This window comes from Ahaetulla prasina, chromosome 4, assembly GCF_028640845.1.
Source record: "Ahaetulla prasina isolate Xishuangbanna chromosome 4, ASM2864084v1, whole genome shotgun sequence".
NCBI lineage: Eukaryota > Metazoa > Chordata > Lepidosauria > Squamata > Colubridae > Ahaetulla > Ahaetulla prasina.
In genome coordinates this window covers 67,489,188-67,508,999 of record NC_080542.1, presented here as the reverse complement: position 1 = coordinate 67,508,999, position 19,812 = coordinate 67,489,188, and the positions used below count along the sequence as shown (strand labels likewise).

Genomic DNA, 19,812 nt, shown 5'->3' with positions numbered 1-19,812 from the left:
ATATTCACTTTAAATCTTCTTAACCTCTAAAAAACACAGTCTTTTAAAGCAGTATTTAAAAATCTCCCCTAGATTCTATCAGCAGGCAGCAAAGAGTTAAAGAGTAAAGCAGCAAGTAACATGCAAATTACCAACTGCAGACGGAACGCTGAAAGTATCGCTTTCGCTTTCCACTCGTTAACTTGTTAACAATTCGCCTCCATTTTTTTACTGTTTTCAAGCTTGTTACAAAGTATCGGGGAATCGGCTTGGCTACTTGCATAAAGTTCTCCCACTTTCGTTCTGTCCGGTATAATCCTTTATTGTCCAAAATAAATCTCGGCGTTTGGTCGTGGTGATTAGTTCCGCCAAAGCAGAAGAATCCTCGGATCTGGAGCACTTCGGGTTACTGGAGGGAACTTAACCCTTCAAACCCCTTTTTTCTCAGGGGCTTTAGGGAAATTCAACCTCTGCCCTCAGCTCACCACCTTCTCCTTCTCCCGAAGAAGGGGTTTTCCGAACCGCTGGACAGCAGATTTAAGCTGTCCTAGCGATTCCACATAATCCAGAGGTTGGTGATCGTAAAGATCACCGCCATCACCTACGGTGCCAAACCGGAAGTCCCGTCTTAAAAATTTTCAGTGTTGGAGCATTCACAACTTCTGCAGGCAAGTTGTTCCACTGATTAATTGTTTAACTGTCAGGAAATTTCTCCTTAGTTCTAAGTTGCTTCTCTCCTTGATTAGTTTCCACCCATTGCTTCTTGTTCTACCCTCAGCTGCTTTGGAGAATAGTTTGACTCCTTCTTTGTGGCAACCCCTGAGATACTGGAACACCGCTATCATGTCTCCCCTAGTCCTTCTTTTCATCAAACTAGGCATACCGAGTTCTTGCAACCGTTCTTCATATGTTTTAGCCTCCAGTCCCCTAATCATCTTTGTTACTCTTCTCTGCACTCTTTCTAGAGTCTCCACATCTTTTTTACATCGTGGCGACCAAAACTGAATGCAATATTCAATAATAATACCAAAGCATTATAAAGTGGTATTAACACTTCACGTGATCTTGATTCTATCCCTTTGTTTATGCAGCCCAGAACAGTGTTGGCTTTTTTGGCAGCTGCTGCACATTGCTGGCTCATATCTAAATGGTTGTCCACTAGGATTCCAAGATCCCTCTCACAGTTACTACTCTTGAGCAATATCTATCTATCCGGTATCTGTGCATTTTGTTTTGTGTTTTTTTTTTTGGCCTAAATGCAGAACCTTACTTTTTTCACTGTTGAATTTCATTTAGTTAGATAGTGCCCAATGTTCTAGTCTGTCAAGATCTTTCTGTATCTTGAGCCTATCTTCTGGAGTATTGGCTATTCCTGCCAGCTTGGTGTCATCTGCAAATTTGATGAGTTCCCCATCTATCCCCTTGTGCAAGTCATTGATGAAGATGTTGAAGAGTACTGGGCCTAAAACAGAGCCTTGGGGTACTCCACTGCATACTTCCCTCCATGTGGATGTAGTTCCGTTGAGGACTACACGTTGAGTGCGGTTGGTCAGCCAGTTACGAATCCATCTGGTGGTGGTGCTGTCTAGCCCACATTTTTCTACTTTATCTAGTAGTAGGTTATGGTCTACTTTATCAAATGCTTTACTGAAGTTCAAGTAAATTATATTATATTGACAGCATTCCTCTGGTCCACTAATTTTGTCACTTTGTCAAAGAATGCAATAAGATTAGTCTGCCATGATCTGTTTTTGACAAACCCATGTTGGCTTTTAGTTATTACTTTGTTTACTTCTAGATGTTCAGTGATTCGTTGCTTGATTATCTTTTCCAGAATCTTCCCCGGTATTGAGGTTAGGCTGATAGGCCTGTAGTTTCCTGGATCTGTTTTTTTTTCCCCCTTTTTTGAAGATGGGAACTACATCAGCTCTTTTCCAGTCCTCTGGCAGTTCCCCTGTGCTCCAGGATCTTTGAAAGATATAGTTCAGTGGTTCTGAGATTTCGTCTGCCAGTTCCTTCAGAACCCTGGGGTGTAATCCATCCGGTCCTGGTGATTTGAACTCGTCTAGGGTAGACAGATGTTCACTTACCATTTTTTCCCCTATTTTAACTTGTGTTCCTAATCTGTTTTTTGTGGTGCTGTTTTTGATAGATTGGATTGTTTTTTCCTTTTGTGTAAAGACAGATGCAAAAAATGAGTTAAGTAGATCCGCTTTCTCCCTGTTGCTTGTCACCTTCTTGCCACTTCCTCCCAGCAATGGGCCAATTGTTTCCTTGACTTTTTTCTTGTTTTTAACATGTTGGAAGAAGCTTTCTTTGTTATTTTTTACTTTTGTCGCTAGCCTTTGTTCATTGTGAGCCTTAGCTTTCCTCAATTCATCTTTACAGGCTCAGGCTATTTGCTGATATTCTGCCTTAGTTATTTGCCCCTCTTTCCACTTTTTATACTTGTCCTTTTTGTTTTTCAATTTGTCGGAGAGTTCTTTATGCATCCATGCTGGTTTCTTTTGAGATCTATTATTTTTCTTCCTCATTGGTATTGTGCTAGACTGGGCTTTTATAATCTCACTTTTCAAAATTTCCCAAGCTTCTTGAGTTGTTTTCCCCTTGAGGATTCTCATCCATGGAATTTTTCTCAAGCTCTCTCTGAGTTTATTGAAATTAGCTCTCTTGAAGTCCAAGTTTGACTTTGTTCTACTACTTGTGTTTGCATAATGTTGAATTCCAATATTGTGTGATCACTTGCCCCCAAGATTCCTATAGCTTCAACACCTTCTATCATTTCATCTCTGTTAGTGAGAATTAAGTCCAATATGGCTGATCCCCTTGTTCCCTTCTCTACTTTTTGGGAAACAAAGTTGTCTGCTAGGTTTGTTAGGAACCTGTTTGATTTTCCACTTGGTGCAGAGTTTGTCTCCCAGTTGATGTCAGGGTAGTTAAAATCCCCCATTACTACTGTGATGTACTTCCTACATACCTTAGTTAGCTGACTAGCAAAAAGTTCATCTACTTCCTCTGTTTGGTTGGTTGGCCTATAGTATATACCTATGGCAATATCATTTTCCCTCCCTTTAATATTGACCCAAATGCATTCAAGATAATTTTCATCATTGTTGTGCTCTATTTCTGTAGAGATGTAGTTATTTCTTATATATAGTGCAATTCCACCTCCTCTTTTATTTGGTCTATTTCTTTTAAATAATTTATATCCTTTTAGCTGTATGTTTCATTTGTCAGTTTCATCCCACCAAGTTTCCGTAAGGGCAACAATATCATATCTGCCCTCATTTACTTGAATTTCTAATTCACCCTGTTTATTCCTCATACTCTGTGCATTGGTGTATAGATATTTGAGTCCATTTTGACTGACCATGTGTTTATTGTCTACATAACCTGTGTTGTGCCTGACTGCCCCTACTTTCTTGCCACCTGTTTGATTAGTGCACATGGTATGGCACTCACTATTAAATGCTTTGTTTTGCTTGATAGCAGGGCTGATAATCTTATCCACACAGACATCTATGTTACATGCACTGATAACCCTATTAATTTTGGATTGCTGGGGACAGAAATTTTCTGTATCAATTAATTCTCTGTCCCCACTCTTCAGTTTAAATGTTTCTCCAGAAAATCTGTGAATTTATTGCTAAATAACTCAGATCCTTTCTTTGATGGATGCAATCCATCTCTTTTGTATAGTTTTTCATTGGACCAGTTGCTGACATCATGACTAATAAAACCAAAGCCTGCCCTTTTACACCACTCCTTTAGCCACACATTAAACTCCATTATACGCTGGCCTTTACCTTTTTGTTCCTTATATACTAGTAAAACCTCTGAAAAGATAAGCCTACAACCTATACTACTAAGCTCATACCCCAAGCTCTGGAAATCATTCTGCACAGAAAGTGCATCCTTTTGGGACAGATCATTTGTGCCAAGATGTACAATAGCATCAACATCACAATTCTTACTGGCATTCTTGACTATCTTAAGAATACGCCTCTTGTCTCTGCTGGCAGTAGCACCTGGCAGACACCTGACCTCTTTCAAAACCTCCATATCCTTTCCTAAATTTACATCCCTTACAATTGAATCACCAATCAGAAGGTGACTTCTCTTTTTGATACTGTGCTCTTCTTGTGTGACCGATGTGTAATACCTGATTCACACTTTCCCCTTTCCAAAGTAAGTTCTTCAACTTGGACCATGATCCCCTGCTTGTTTGAGTTGTCAGTATCACAACTACCTTGACCTGTCACTTTAGTGTCCCTATTAAAGTCAGCAAGTATTTGTTGTGTAGATTGTAAATTCTTACAATCTACACAACGGTCAAAAAAATTGGGCCCAAAATACATTGGATCTTTCCCCATCAAAATGATTATTAACCTAGTAACTGTAGAACTTGAGCTGCCAAAAATACTGAGATGTGTACTCCCAGTATTTCATTGTAGTCAACTGAAACCAGAAATTACGTCTTCCTTGCATCCCGAATTGCAACCAACTCGCAACCCCATTATAATCAAGGGAGAGCAGCACTTTGAAGTCAAAGACATTTTGGACTTCTGAATACATTTGATATTTGGTAGCCTCAGAAACTGAATGAGTTGACTCCCAACTTATTACAGCCCCCAAACTGCTAAAGAAATTCCATGATCAATACCCAGATTAGCCCCATTGAACTGTTTTGCTAATTGAAAAAAATTGTGTATCTGTCCCTCCCCTCTCTTTTCTTTTCAAGACTAATGTCTCTCTCAAGGGGAACAGAATGTCAGCTCTGCCTGGTTCGGCTTGGTGCCTCACAGGCATCCTGCCATCAAAAGAAGAAGGGAGGGAGGATAAAAGGGAAATGTTTGTGTGTACATGATAGGAAAGTGGGAGGGGGAAATAATAGATGATAAGGACCAGAGCAGTAAGATTCTAATTGTACCAGCATCCCATGGCCAGGTACCCTGAGAAATATGCAGATTATCCCCAAACATTTCAGAGTTCTCAAAACATCTTGGTCTTGTCCAGTTGGCTGGAAAGGATTGGTCATGGGGAAAGGGATGGGCTAGGGGAACCTACACCTTATTTTTCTATTTAGAGAGCACAGTAGGTTTCAGAGCTGGCTTTACTGCAACCATCATAAAGAACCCTTTGCTTAATGAAATGGAGTCAAAGGCTTTTCTCTTCTAATGGATTGGATTGGGGCAGGTCTGACACAAGCAGTCATAAGTTAAAAGTCTGAGTTTTTTCGAAACCTGGTTTTCCCATTTTAGATAGTACACCTGAACAAAAAGTTAAATATGCATAATATCCTCAGAAAAAGGAAGAAGTTGTAAGGAGAAAATATTGTCTCTAAATCAGCTGCCATAATGTTGTAAATGTTTTTGCACAATCAGGGTTAACATGTATCATGATCTACTCAAGTGGAAGAGAAGAAAGTGAGTTCTCTTTCTTTCCTGTGATGGGAAACAGCCAAAATAGAGAGATAAGCTTGTTTCTCCCCTCAGGCTAATACAGCAGCAAGAAGAGTTATGGAGAGAGGAAAGGAAAAGAAGAAAAAAACTCCTTCAAAATTCCATAGCTCAAAAAGTATAGAGATACTGAGCTCTGAGATATGAACTTGACAAGAAGTAGCATATCCCTTGTCAAAACCTGCATTATTCCTACATTATGTAATTTCAATGTACCACCATCAATGAAACATATAGAGCAGATCTGAGGTCTCAGGAGCATCACAACAGAGGCTAGGGATAAGCAGTGGAGGTATCAAATATTTTCTCCTTGCTGAAAGATAAATAGGTAGAAAATGTGGCAACAAGGAACAGAGATCCACAATTTGTTAAAGATGATTTCAATTAAAACACATTTTCCCTGAAGTCTTAATATTTTACATGGTACAAAGATAATGATCCCTAGAAACAAACCAACACAATCATCAGTAACTCACGTAATTAAAATGTTGCAAGTAATTTGTTGTCAGGACCTTGCTTGTTTCACACAGAGATGATGATCTCTTCAGCTAAGTCCTCTCTGCCTCCAACTGATTCTGGCCATTTCTATACAGCAGAAATTTATCTCAGCTGCAACAAATTTGTTCTTTTCAGGATGTGCGGCAATCGGCAGCAATGTGCTTTGGTGATCCTTGCAGCCTTGAAGGGCTCTCAAACGGACCATTTGGAGGCTGAAAACACGACGCGCAGAGCCCCCAAAAACACACGCTATTGTCAGTGGCAATCTCTGCAGCCAGGAAGAGGATGTAAGGAAGCTAAAGATGGTGGTCAGTGGTTAGTGGGGTTACATTCAAAGTATAAGATGTACCAAAATTTTCAGCCTCTTTTTGGAGAGAAAAAAGTGTGTCTTATACTCCGAAAAATACAGTATACTATCTGACACACCATTATAAACAGAATATTTGGCCTAACAAATATCAGGAAAACTAAGAAGTATTTGAAGCATGGGAGGGCATAGACCAAGGTTTGTTTGGAAGGAAAAGCAGCAGTAAACAAGAAAGAAATAAAAAATAAAAAGACTGTAGGGACCAGCACATGGAGCAGTTTAGGAAAGTGAAATACTTCATTAAATCGCTATGGCATTTTCTACACATAGAAAGGAAATTATACTATAACTTTTTTTAAAAAGTTTATAGTAAACAAGTTTTTTGGATTTCAAGGAAAGAGTCCAGATAAATTTGAAATAAGATTTAGGAATTAATTATAAAGAAACCTTCTGATGTGAAAATGCTTTTATTCTGAATTATTTTGAAAAATATAATCAGAAGAGTTCTTTTTTGTTTCTTTCTTATTTTCAATTTTAGAGATTGTTCACTAGAAGGAACTAAAGAAACCTACAGATTAAAATTAAAATTAAAGGAGATAAACACTCAAACTTGACCAACAAGTCCAATGAAGCAAAATATTTTAACATTAGACGTACTGAAGTATATGTTTGAACAATGGACCCAGAAACTATTTTATGCCTGTTCATCTCTATAGATAGACTTTATAAAAAGAAGTGGAACAAATTTTAAGCTCATTTTTGAGTGGATTTAAAAATAACAGAGAAAGATATGAAAAAAAAGATGTCCAAGTTATGCCAAGAAACTGGCTAATTAAAAGGGATATACAATAACAAACTAAGAAACTAACTAACAAACTAACAAACCTGGATATTTTTTCCGACAAATTTACAAATGCAGTTTATAAAAGAGCTGAAGAACTTTGTAAGAATAGACAAAGAAAAAAAATGAAAAGATATCAAGTTCTTGGACATTATATAAAGAGACGATCAAGGTTATTAGAAATAAAATGAAGGATTATGAAGTTTATTGATTTATTTGATCAAGGTTGAAATAGATATGCTGTTATCTAAATGGATTTTTGCAAACTTCAGGACTGAAATTACTACAGTTGATTGATTGTTTATAAATAAAAATGGAATATGGGAAGAAGAGATCATTTCTTATATTTTAAGAAAAGGCAGTAATTATTAAAATTATTTATACTTATTGTGATAAGGGGAAAGTGATTAATGTAGTTATTTCCTTTTCATTACTATATCCTCATTTTCTTCTCTGCACTTCCTATTTTTTATTTCTATCAGCTTTTATTATTGATATTGCAATTTTAATAAAATTACTATAAAAAAGTAAAAATCTGACATTTTTTTTTCAAATTGAAAAAAAGGAGTTTATTAAATACATGAAAACAAAAAGAAAGACAAAAATAAATATATATTTTCACTTAAAACAGAGGCATGCATACGCGTTATTGTCAACTTGGGCATTTCTGTTTGCCCACGAATAGAAAATTCATTCATAAGAGAGAAAAGCATTTCAAAAGAATAAATTTGCTATTATTCTGTGTTATTTCTGTCGTTTTCTTTCATAGATGAAAAAAAATAATGATAGAAATAATCCTTCCAAATGATCGACTGAAATGATGCAGAACAGTCTGGAAGATGTTACTATCTCTTTTCAAAGAATCAAGTAATACTACTAAGAAAGTCAATGCATAACATAATATACATAAATATTTGGAACAGGAAGACTTGGCTATTCTCCACTTTTAGGTCAATTAATTAGATCCTGACATCAACTGGAAGACAAACTCTGCACCAAGGGGAAGATCCAAGAGGTTCCTAACAAATCTAGCAGACAACTTCGTTTCTCAAAAGGTAGAGAAGGGAACAAGAGGATCAGCCATATTGGACTTAATTCTCACTAACAGAGATAAAATGATAGAAGGTGTTGAAGCTACAGGAACCTTGGGAATGAGTGATCATGCAATATTTGAATTCAAAATTACGCAAGCATAAGCAATAGAACAAAGTCAAACTAGAGTCTGGGACTTTAAGACAGCTAATTTCAATAAACTTAGAGAGAGATTGGGCAGGATTCCATGAATGAGAGGGGAAAATAACTCAATAAGCTTCGGAAATTTTGAAAAGTGAGATTATAAAAGCCCAGTCTAGCACAATATCAATGAAGAAGAAAAATAACAGCTCTCAAAGAAACCAGCATGGATACATAAAGAACTCTCTGACAAATTGAAAAACAAAAAGGACAAGTATAAAGCAGGGCGAATAACTAAGGCAGAATATCAGCAAATAGCCCGAGCCTGTAAAGATGTAGTGAGGAAAGCTAAGGCTCACAATGAACAAAGGCTTGTGACAAAAGTAAAAAATAACAAAAAAGCTTCTTCCAACATATTAAAAACAAGAAAAAACTCAAGGAAATAATTGGTCCATTGCAGGGAGAAAGTGGTAAGAAGGTGCTAAGCAACAAGGAGAAAACAGAACTACTTAACTCGTTTTTTACAGCTTTCTTTACACAAAGGGAAAAAACAGTCCAATCTATCAAAAACAGCACTACAAAAAACAGATTCTTAACACAAATTAAAATAGGGAAGAAAATGGTAAGTGAACACTTGTCTACCCTAGACGAGTTCAAATCACCAGGACTGGAGGGGTTACATCCAAGGTTCTGAAGGACAAGATCTGAGAACCACTGAACTATTTCTTTCAAAGATTCTGGAGCACCAGGAACTGCCAGAAGACTGGAAAAGAACTGATGTAGTTCCCATCTTCAAAAAAGAAAAAAAATAGAATTACAGACCTATCAGTCTGACCTCAATACTAGGGAAGATTCTGGAAAAGATAATCAAGCAACGAATCAGCAAACACCTAGAAGCAAACAAAGTAATAACCAAAAGCCAACATGGGTTTGTCAAAAACAGATTATGCCAGACTAATCTTATTGCATTCTTTGACAAAGTGACAAAACTAGTGGATTAAAGGGATGCTGTTGATTTATTTGGACTTCAGTAAAGCATTTAATAAAGTAGACCATAACCTACTACTTGATAAAATAGAAAAATGTTGGTTAGACAGCATCACCACCAGATGGATTCGTAACTGGCTGACCAACTGCACTCAACATGTAGTTCTCAATGGAACTGCATATACATGGAGGGAAGTATGCAGTGGGGTACCCCAAAGCTCTATTTTAGACCCAGTACCTTCAACATCTTCATCAATGATTTGGATGAGGGGATGGATGGGGAACTCATCAAATTTGCAGAGGACACCAAGCTAGCAGAAATAGCCAACACTCCAGAAGATAGGCTTCAGATACAGAAGGATTTTGAGAGACTTGAACATTGGGCGCTATCTAACAAAATGAAATTCAATGGTGAAAAAAGTAAGGTTCTATATTTAGGCAAGAAAGTCACAGGTACAGTATATGTGGTATCTTACTTAATAGTAGTAACTGTGAGAGGGATCTTGGGAGTCCTAGCGGACAACCATTTAAATATAACCCAGCAATGTGCATCAGCTGCCAAAAGAGCCAACACAGTTCTACGCTGCATAAACAGAGGGACAGAACCAAGTTCATGTGAAGTGTTAATACCACCTTATAATGCCTTGGTAAGGATATACTTGGAATACTGCATCCAGTTTTGGTCACCACAATGTAAAAAAGATGTAGAGACTCTAGAAAGAGTGGAGAGAAGAGCAACAAAGATGATTAGGGGACTGGAGGCTAAATCATGTGAAGAACTATTGCAGGAACTATTGATGAAAAGGACCAGGTGTGACATGATAGCAGTGTTCCAATATTTCAGGGGCTGCCACAAAGAAGAGGGAGTCAAACTATTCTCCAAAGCACCTAAGGAGAGGACAAGAAGCAATGGATGGAAATTAATCAAGGAGAGAAGCAACTTAGAACTAAGGAGACATTTCCTGACAGAACAGTTATTCAGTGGAACAACTTGCCTCCAGAAGTTGTGAATGCTCCCATTTGTCTGAAGTGGTGTAGGGTTTCCTGCAGGGGGTTGGACTAGAAGATCTCCAACTGTTATTCTATTCTATTCTATTCTATTCTATTCTATTCTATTCTATTCTATTCTAAAACATTTATGCCTATTAACAAAAGTTACATTTAAGAATGTAACAATATGCTGCAGCTTATCAAGAATTGTATTATTCTCCAATTCTTTCATGAATTTCATGATGGTTAATCACACCTTCATCCACTCTGCTCATACTGATGTCACATATGTCCTACATTTCACCTATTGAATGTAAAAAGAAAATAAGTATATGCAAATGCATATGTCTGGGAATTTTAGTGAATCATATATAAAGTCCTGGCTCAAGATAAATAAGTACGGAGGGGGGGAACACAACGGTTTTTTTCTGAAGATTTTCTATCCCAAATTAACCTACTGCTGAATTAGAAGAAAAGAACTGCCTAATTAGATAGTTCTTGGTTAACTAGGGCAATTAGGACCATAATTTCCATTGCTAAATGATGTTATGGTAAAGAATGATGTGATGTCACTGCATTGCTTAGTGATGGTGATTCCTGCAGTCCTTGTTACAGGAATCTCCATCGCTAAACAAAGCAGTAACATGACATCAGTTTAACCATCCTTGTTGCTGTGAAAACTGTGGATCACTAAGTGAGAACCTCCTTGCAACTTCCTTCTCCAACAACCAAAGATGTTCCAATAATCAAAGTCAATGGGGAAGCTGGGTGTAAATTGCAAATCTCAGGTGGTTTACATGCAGGCCAGTAGAGAAATAAGTGGCTTCTGTTGAGGGAAGGTGGTGTGCGAGTGGCTGGCAAGGCACTGCAAAGTGCAGAAGAAATGGGGGAAGGTGCACATGTGTTTGAGGTTGAAAGGCAAGGCAAAGTGCATTAGGGCTGGCTGCTGCTGGTTGGGGATGATGCACATAGATGCAAAAAAGAGTATGAGAGGCAGTCCCAGAATCATGGCACAGGAAACAGCACCATTGCTACAGTGCATCAAAAAGACCCAGTACAATAGAATAGCGAGAAACCTCAGAGATATACATGGTCAGAATGTTGAGCCCACTTGAGGGAAGGTAGGCAAAGAATGCAAAGTCGGGAGGGGAGGCACGATCAGAAATGCAGACTGGCTAGAATTTTTATCATGTGACTGTAAAAGCATAGAGATTGCTTTCACAGCACTATCATGACTTTGAACAGTCTCTGAATGAATGGAAATTAAGCAACTCTCTATATGAATCAAGAGTTCATAAAAAAATTTCATATAGTATCACACAGTTTAGTAATCCATTTTAATTTTAAAAGTTACTCAGATTCTCTTAACTAAAATTTTATTTAAAGGAACCTGCAATGATATAAAGCCTAGTTCCAGCCTTCTGGGAACAGCAGTTAGGAATGGGACATACCAAAGCTGGCTGTCCTATTGGAAGGGTGCTATCCAGTCCTTCGTCCCCCGCTCCATGTCAACTCTCTGGAGTACCCACCTTCCAAAAGCTGCCCCGAGGCATAAATGTCCAGCTTATAGTGGCAGATAAATGGTGAGCAACCAGTTAATGGCCCGTCAGACCTCTTCTAAAGAGGCCTGTGTAGCCCATGCAGCTGAAGTGGCGGCGCTCCTGGTAAAATGGGCAGTGATAGGTCTCGGGACCGGTAAGGCCTGGATCTCATAGGCCTTAGCGATACAAGCCCTAATCCGTCTCCCCAAGGTGGAGGACGTAACCCTATAACCTAGTGTGGCAGCTTGAAAGGAGATGAAAAGAGGGAGGCGGTCTTTTTTATATAGATGTGGAGAGCCATCTGCACATCCAAGATATGCCAAGTACGTTCCAAACAGTGGACTGGCTCAGGAAAAAAGTTGGATAATACAAGTTCCTGAGCCCTGTGGAACCACATGTTGACCTTGGGAAGGAATGTTGGGTCCAGGCATAAAATCACTCTGTCAGCATGGAAAACGCAAAGGTTTTCCCGGATCAACAGAGCTGCCGCTTAGATATTCACACGGCAGAGGTGATGGCCACCAGGACCACCACCTTATATGACAATAAGTATAGACTGACCTCCCTCAGAGGCTCAAAAGGACTCTGGGTAAAAGCATAAGACCTTGTTCAAGATCCACGTGGGAAAATAGTGTACCATGGGAGGTCTAAGATTAGTGGCACCCCTGAGTGGTGGACTACTGGGTGCTGAGAAAAGGAATCCCTGGCTCCATAGATCAAAATGGAGTACAGGGCTGCTACTTGCCTCTGAAGAGTATTTGGGGCTAGCCCATCGTCTAATCCGTCTTGTAAGAAGTCCAAGATATGAGCTATGGAAATGTCCATGGGGACTAGGCACTAGCCGTAAAAGGTCGTCCATGTGGCATTAAAGATACGGTTGGTGGAAGCCCTGTGGGAGGCCTATACATTTTGATGACCCTGGAGGAAAATTTATCCCCACTCAGCACTGGTTCGGGGCCACACCCACACACCTTGAGATCTGCCATCCGGCAGTCTTCTCGCCACCCACACAGCCTTCAGTGGGCTTGGGCTGAATCTCCCGTCACGCTGAAATATGCAGGGAAGCTCAACCATTACTAATATACTAATATGATTACTAATATAGTTGAAGGCCAACACTTTAAATACATAAAAATGTATTATTTGTTTAGGGGATTTCTGCATTGCCGTACTACTTAAGGTTGCATAAAATATTATAAATTCTAAATATAAACTACAGTCTAAAAATGAAACAAAAGAGTTAAATCAAATGTGGCAGTAGACAATGCATTAGATTTGGCTTGAAAATAAAGACCAGACAAAACTAAAGCAAAAAATAGGTTGAAAGCCTAGTTGAAAGTATATATATGTATGGATTGGAGGGGTTTGAAATGGCTAATGTTGCAGCTGCGGTCTGGCTTCTGGTCCTTGGTCGTGCTTCCTGATCAGTGTGGGTTTGGGTCTGCTTTCTGGGTGGATGTGTGGTGGTGACATCCTGTGTGGACCTCATGAGTGTGGGTCTGGTGTCATTCCTCGTGTTAAGGACTCGTTTGTCAATAAGGGCGGGTTTCCAAATGGCTGGTAGGCAGGAGTTATCATCTCGTTTGTTCAGACCAAGGATCAAAAGCCAGACCGCAGCTGCAACATTAGCCATTTCAAACCCCTCCAATCCATACATGCAGCAGACTGACACCCACTACGAAGATGTAGCACGACCACGACCACGAAGCCAAACAGCAGCAGTGCAGCTCACCAGCTCAAAGCCCCCTGCAACTCAGACTAGTCTGAGCACAACCAAGCCCCCACACAAACAGGACACACCCCCATCCAATCAGAGCACAAAAAAACCCCCATCCAATCAGAGCACAGCCAAGCTCCCACCCAATCAGTTCAAACCCCCACTAGCAGTTAAAAAGGAAGAAACAGCTGCAATCACACATTGCTCCCAGAAGCACGAAGCTGAAGCCTGAAGATGACGAATGAGACTTCGTCGAAACGTCGCCAAGACACTTCCAATTTTATGCGGGAGAAAACCCGAATAACCAAAGATCTACATACATACATACATATATATATACACACACACACACACACACACACACACATACTTGCATGCATACATATATACAGTATATTCATCCCACAGACAAGAACAAGAACAAGTGAAAACAAATTGTGATTTTTACAAATCGTTAAAACTGGAGTCAATGAGAAAGTTATAACAGTGAAGGATATTACTTAAAATCTCTACTGAATTACTATAAGAAACGTATAAATATGGAAGGTTACACATTCAGAAAATATAGTCAAGGAAAGAAAGAAAATAGAGTAAAGAAACCAGCACATGCTTTGCAGATCACAGGAACTTGGAAACCTGCAGGAATTTTTTTTTTATGAATGGAAAAGTGTAAAACAGGTATTTTCTAAGATATCTAGGAGTAAATCTACAACTTGAATATCATGCACAAAAAATCAATAGATATATTATTTAGTCATTTTTCCTATTTTGTTCATATTCCTAGTATTATTTTTGCCACCATCTGTTTAAACAAAAACAAAAGTGCCATTTTATTATTTTTAAAGGTATGCCGGTATTAAATTATAATAAATAGTAATATTTAATGAACTATTAGGGTAACATTGCACAAAACTGAATATCATTTTAAGCGAGGGAGATTTATCTAGTTGCTGTAATGCAGTTTCCTAAACTATTGAATCAAGAAATTTTAGAATATAAGTCATTAAATACATTTATATTTTTTTAAAAATAAAGTCTTTTCAATGTAATTAAATCCTACATTATTTTGTGTCCTTCTTAATGTATATTAAAAGAAAAATCAATTCTTAAACTTAATTTTAAATTTATATATTCAAATCAAATCATGTCATGTTTTGTTTTCTTGCATTTATATTAATAATTTATCCTTATTAGTTTTAATTATTCCATCATATTAACACTTCTATTATTAAACCAGTATAAATACTTATATATAAAGTAGAGAGATGCAGTTAGAGAAAACAATTCAGGCTGATCAATGGTCTTATTCTTATATAGTAGCCTTAAAGGTTTTAGAACATGCAAGTGACTTCCAATCACAGGCACCCTTCGAATCTCTGAAACTGTTTAATATAGCTAGACCAGTCTCAGCAAATAGCATCTTTTGTGATTGGCAGCAGCTCTGCAGGGTTTGAAATGGAGGTCATTCTCAACTCCACAATGGACTGTGATTATTTTAAATGGAGGTATATCTTGCATGAATGTATGTGGTTGACCTCATACAGTCTCTCCAGAAGATACCATCAGTGATTAATTTATTTCAAATGCCACCCACCTGTAAACTTTTGTAGACAGTTGCTATTTTACAATTCAGCTTTTAATATTTCACACAATGTTACCTCTAAATTTTAATTTCAAATTAAATTAAATTAAATTAAGCTAGTACTGAAATTTAACCAAAATTGGCTTCTAAAAGGTATTAGAAATAGGGAGATTTCTCAGGCATGGATTTGAAGAACTTCAAAGGAAGCCAGTAATTTAAAACAACCTAAAAATTACTTCCTGGCACGTTGTTTAAAAATATGATATATTAATTGGGAATAAATATATATTATAGTAACAGATAATTTCAAATGACTTTTAACACTAAGGAATCAAATACAGAACAAAAAATTTACTTACAGTATTTTAAAGAATTCAAAGCAGGGGCTGAATCTGAAATAAAAACAAGATATTGTAAATATACAATTGTATAATAAATATATTGAAATGCAATCTTTGGCAATACTTTAGAAATTAAAGAAATTCTGATAATTAACAGACTAGTTTCCACCAATTATTCCCTGTTTTTGTAATTACTATATTTAAGAACATCCATTGTCTAAATTGCAATGTTTACAGTATCAAAATTAGTTTTGTTAAGTATAATTAAAATGTTTCTACATATATGTGAAAGGGAAAAAAGTTTCTGGAAGACTTAGGCTGCAATCTAAAACTGAACAAAGGCCAAACTGAAATTCATAATAAATGGTGAAAGTTACTATTCTATTGGCATAGAGGTCACTTACTGGAATATCATTTATGCTCTCCAGAATTCTTATGGCATACAGGAAGAAAACTTTATTGAGAACACTATTTGGATTTAGGTAGAACAACATTTGAAGAGCTATTTTTTTGTTCTTCTGTGTCAGAGTTTGTTGCAAAAATCAAATCCAGAAAGCACACACAGGCAAACTGATTCAGCATGATTCATTAACTTCTTTATATACATAATAACACATGAAGTATTAAGGGGCATGCATAAGAGCACCAGCGTGCCTACCGTCCCTGTCCTAATGTTTTCTCTATTTGCATCTATTTTATGTATCCAATCCATGTTTATACTTATTACCTAATACGTTCTTGACAAATAAATAAAGTAAATTTACAATACCAACAGCAGATTCCTCCAACGTAGTAGGGAGGAGAGATTGTAAGTTTTTAGTTTTAGTTCAGCAGTCTAGTTTCAGTTTCAATTCTGCATACAGACTAATTTCAGTTCTGAGCACACACAGAGAGTTGAACCATGCCAAGCTCCCAAAATTGTTTCAGTTTCTAAACAGTCCCCATTGGCTGACTTCGTTGTTATGCCTATCCATTGGCTGAGCTTGTTACCATGTCTTCCCAGGCATGAATATTTTGACACTTCTCCCTTCATGATTGGAATAGACATAAATCCAATTAATTTAATATTCTTCCCATGGTGTACTCTACCCAATGGCTTGGTCATTATGTCTGCCAAATTGTCCTCTGAAGAACAGTGAAGCAAGCTAATCAATTTACATTTGATGGCTTCCCTGACATTACAATAGTTAATGTCCACATTCTTGCTACTATTATTTATTCTGTCAGTTGTTGCCATTTTAATGCAGGCAGCATTATCCTCATTCACCATTACAGCTTCATTTACCTTTACATTTAAATCCTGTAACAGCTGTACATACCAGGTTACCTCTGAACAGAGTTCAGACAAAGCAATAAATTCTGCCTCTGCGGTAGAAATGGCGACAGTTGTTAGCTTCCTGGACTTCCAACCAATTAAAGCCCCAAACAATACCACAATTGGACTTTCTGGGTTTTTCATCATTTGCATAATCACTATCAACTAGCATTTCAATTTTAATTCTTCAGAGCCCTGTATTTGAAGACCCAAATTCACAGTTCCCTTCAAATACCTGAGAATCTTTTTTACACCCATCCAATGCAATTATGTTGGTGCAGCAGTAAAGCAACTCAAGATTCTTACTGCACAAGCTATGTCTGGTCCGGACCACTGTGACAGATATAACAGGCTCCCTATTGCTGGCTGATCTATCTCTTGATCACAGGCTTCACTTTTGTCCTCACCCAACTGTTATGAAAATCTGTGCTCATAGATGTTGGAGCAGTATTACATTCTTTCACATTATATCTCTCCAAGAACTTTTTTTTTTTTTTTTTGGCTGAGAACATGACCACTTTTTTCAGTTTTTTTGTATCTTCACACCAAGATAATTTTGTATTTCTCCCAAATTCTTTAATTCAAATTTCTTCTCCAACTTATTAGCAAATCTTTTACCTGTGATACATCCTTTGCAATGAAACATCCACAAATACTAATAGTTGACAATCCCCACTGTGTAACTTTCCAGTGTATATGCAACCATCAGCCTTGCAACTGTTGTACCCAAGACCCTTCAGTGCCTTATCTAAACAGATATTCCAATTCTTGGCTGACTGCTTCAGCCCATAAATGGCCTTGTTCAATTTATACACCATGTTAGGCCTTTTGCTTTCATACCCTGGTGCTTGAACCATGCAAACTTCTTCCTCTAATTCTTCATTGAGAAAATTGTTAACAATTGTTAACAACTGTTTGACTTACGTCACTGTCTTTTAACCATTTGTGTCTGCTATTGCAATAGCTGACTTTTGCCACAGCAACCTGTACATTTGTTGATTTTCTTCCTTGCAAATAGATTCTGTTTTGGAAATAATTTCTTCCTTTTTTCTTTGCAAACAGTCCTTCTTTAAATGTGTTTTTTCACCACAAATGAAGCACCACCTCTGTTGCTGGACTTTCAATTTAGAAAGTCTTTGCTGAGCTGTAATCTGATCTCTTCTGCTGCTACATTTCTCTTTGTAGACATCCAGTCTGTGGAATTTTTTGTTGCTCTTCTCTCTCTGCTCCTTGAGCCCCCACCTCAGGGATTTCTCCTTGAGGCTTTTTCTAAAATGGCACTTGTTCTCCTCAACAATTAAACAAGCTTTTAAGATCTCCAAACGCAACTCCTGCTCTGCTTTGCACTCAAACGCTGCTGAAACAATGTCCCACATTTCATCAAGACTGTTTAATACCAACAGCACTTTTTGGGATTCAGGAAACTGCAATCCACGCTGTTCTAACTCAACAAAATAAAGTTTGCATTTGTACAAAATGCTGTTCCACAGATTTTCCTGGTTGCAAATGGGCTCTGTATAATTTTCTTGATAATTGAACAATATTGCATGCTGACACACTCACATGCACACTTTTCAATTTCAGCCAGATCTCCTTTGTAGTCTTTAAATCAGCTATATTCAAAAATTGTTCATCTTCTAAACTTAAGATGATATAAGCCATTGCTTTATCATGCTGCTTCTGATCTGCATCTGCAAATGGTGCCAGAGGTTGATTAACAACTGTATCCCAGAGCTCTTTAGCCTTCAAGAAATACTCCAGCTTCGCAGCACAAATTATATAGTTCTTCTGTACCAAACAAGGCAGAGAGCTCTCCTTAACTTCAACAGCAGCCATCCTGCAAGCTTTCTCTACCTTGTTTCTCCTTTTAAACACAGGCAGTCTCTCAGCTTAATTACAATTCAGCCTTTCTGTATGCTCTGGGCCCATAACCTTCAGAGTTTGTTGCAAAAATCAAATCCAGAAAGCACACACAGACAAACTGATTCAGCAGGTTTGATTAACTTTTTTGTATACATAATAACACATGAAGTAAATTTACAATACCAACAGCAGATCCTTCCAACGTGATAGAGAGGAAAGACTGTAAGTAAGTTCTTAGTTTCAGTTCAGCAGTTTCAATTTCAATTTCAATTCTGCAGACAGACTAATTTAAGTTCTGAGCACACACATAGAGCTGAGCCATGCCCAGCCTCCAAAACTGTTTCAATTTCTAAACAATCCCCATTGGCTGACTTAGTTGCCATGGGCTGACCTTATTACCATGTCTTCCCAGTCATGAATATTCTGACATTCTGTTTAGGTTTTTTGGCTCCTTCTTCTGTTTAGGTTTTTTGGTTCCTATGTTGGCTGTTGGCAATTGTCTGAACAAACCTGAACTACAGGTTTTTTTGGCAAGGATTTTAAGATGTAGTTTTTCATTGCTTCCTTCCTAGACCTGAGTGAGTGATTGCCCCAAACTGGCTTTATATCTATAGTCTGGTCTTTGTTCTAACCAGAAGGGGCATGGTCTTACTTGATACGATCCTTCTCGTTGGGTGGAGATAGCATCCAGGAATGGGTTGACCTTATCTGCTTAGCTGATTGGACTGAGTCTATCAGACTGTTAGGTCACACCGTTGTTGCTAGGGCTCCCCAGCTTTCGGTGAAGACAAAGTGATAGACTCGATGTGCCATGCTCGAAGATGCTTCCCTTACAGCCCGAGGACCAGACGGTCTTCAGGGTGGGGCTGGATGCTATCTCCACCCAACGAGACAGAGCATATCAGGTAAGACCAATGCCCCTTCTCCATAGTGGTGGAGATAGCATCCAGGAATCGGACATACCAAAACTGGCTGTCCTACAGGTGGGCTGTAGTCTGGTCCGATGTCCCCTTCTCCGCATGGAAACACTGACACACTCACCAGCCAAATGCCAAATGCCACCTCCACTGAGGTGAAGATGTCCAATTTATAGTGCCTAATGCAAGGGAAAGGAGAGGATCAAGCCGCTGGTCAACAGACCTCCTCCATAGAGGCCTGTGTTGCCCACACCACAGTCAAAGCCACATTCCATGCACAGTGTGCAGTTAACCGGGGAGGC

General features: G+C 38.2%; 1 protein-coding gene across 8 annotated transcripts in view; it reads right to left on the bottom strand.

The window, feature by feature from the left end:
- GLI3 (GLI family zinc finger 3) overlaps positions 1–19,812 on the bottom strand; it is a 619,928-nt gene that overhangs the window by 412,468 nt on the left and 187,648 nt on the right. For all 8 annotated transcript variants that reach the window (XM_058180026.1, XM_058180027.1, XM_058180031.1 and 5 more), the window contains one exon: positions 15,434–15,466. In XM_058180026.1, coding sequence (XP_058036009.1) covers positions 15,434–15,466 — 33 coding nt within the window. The remainder of the gene's footprint in view (positions 1–15,433; positions 15,467–19,812) is intronic.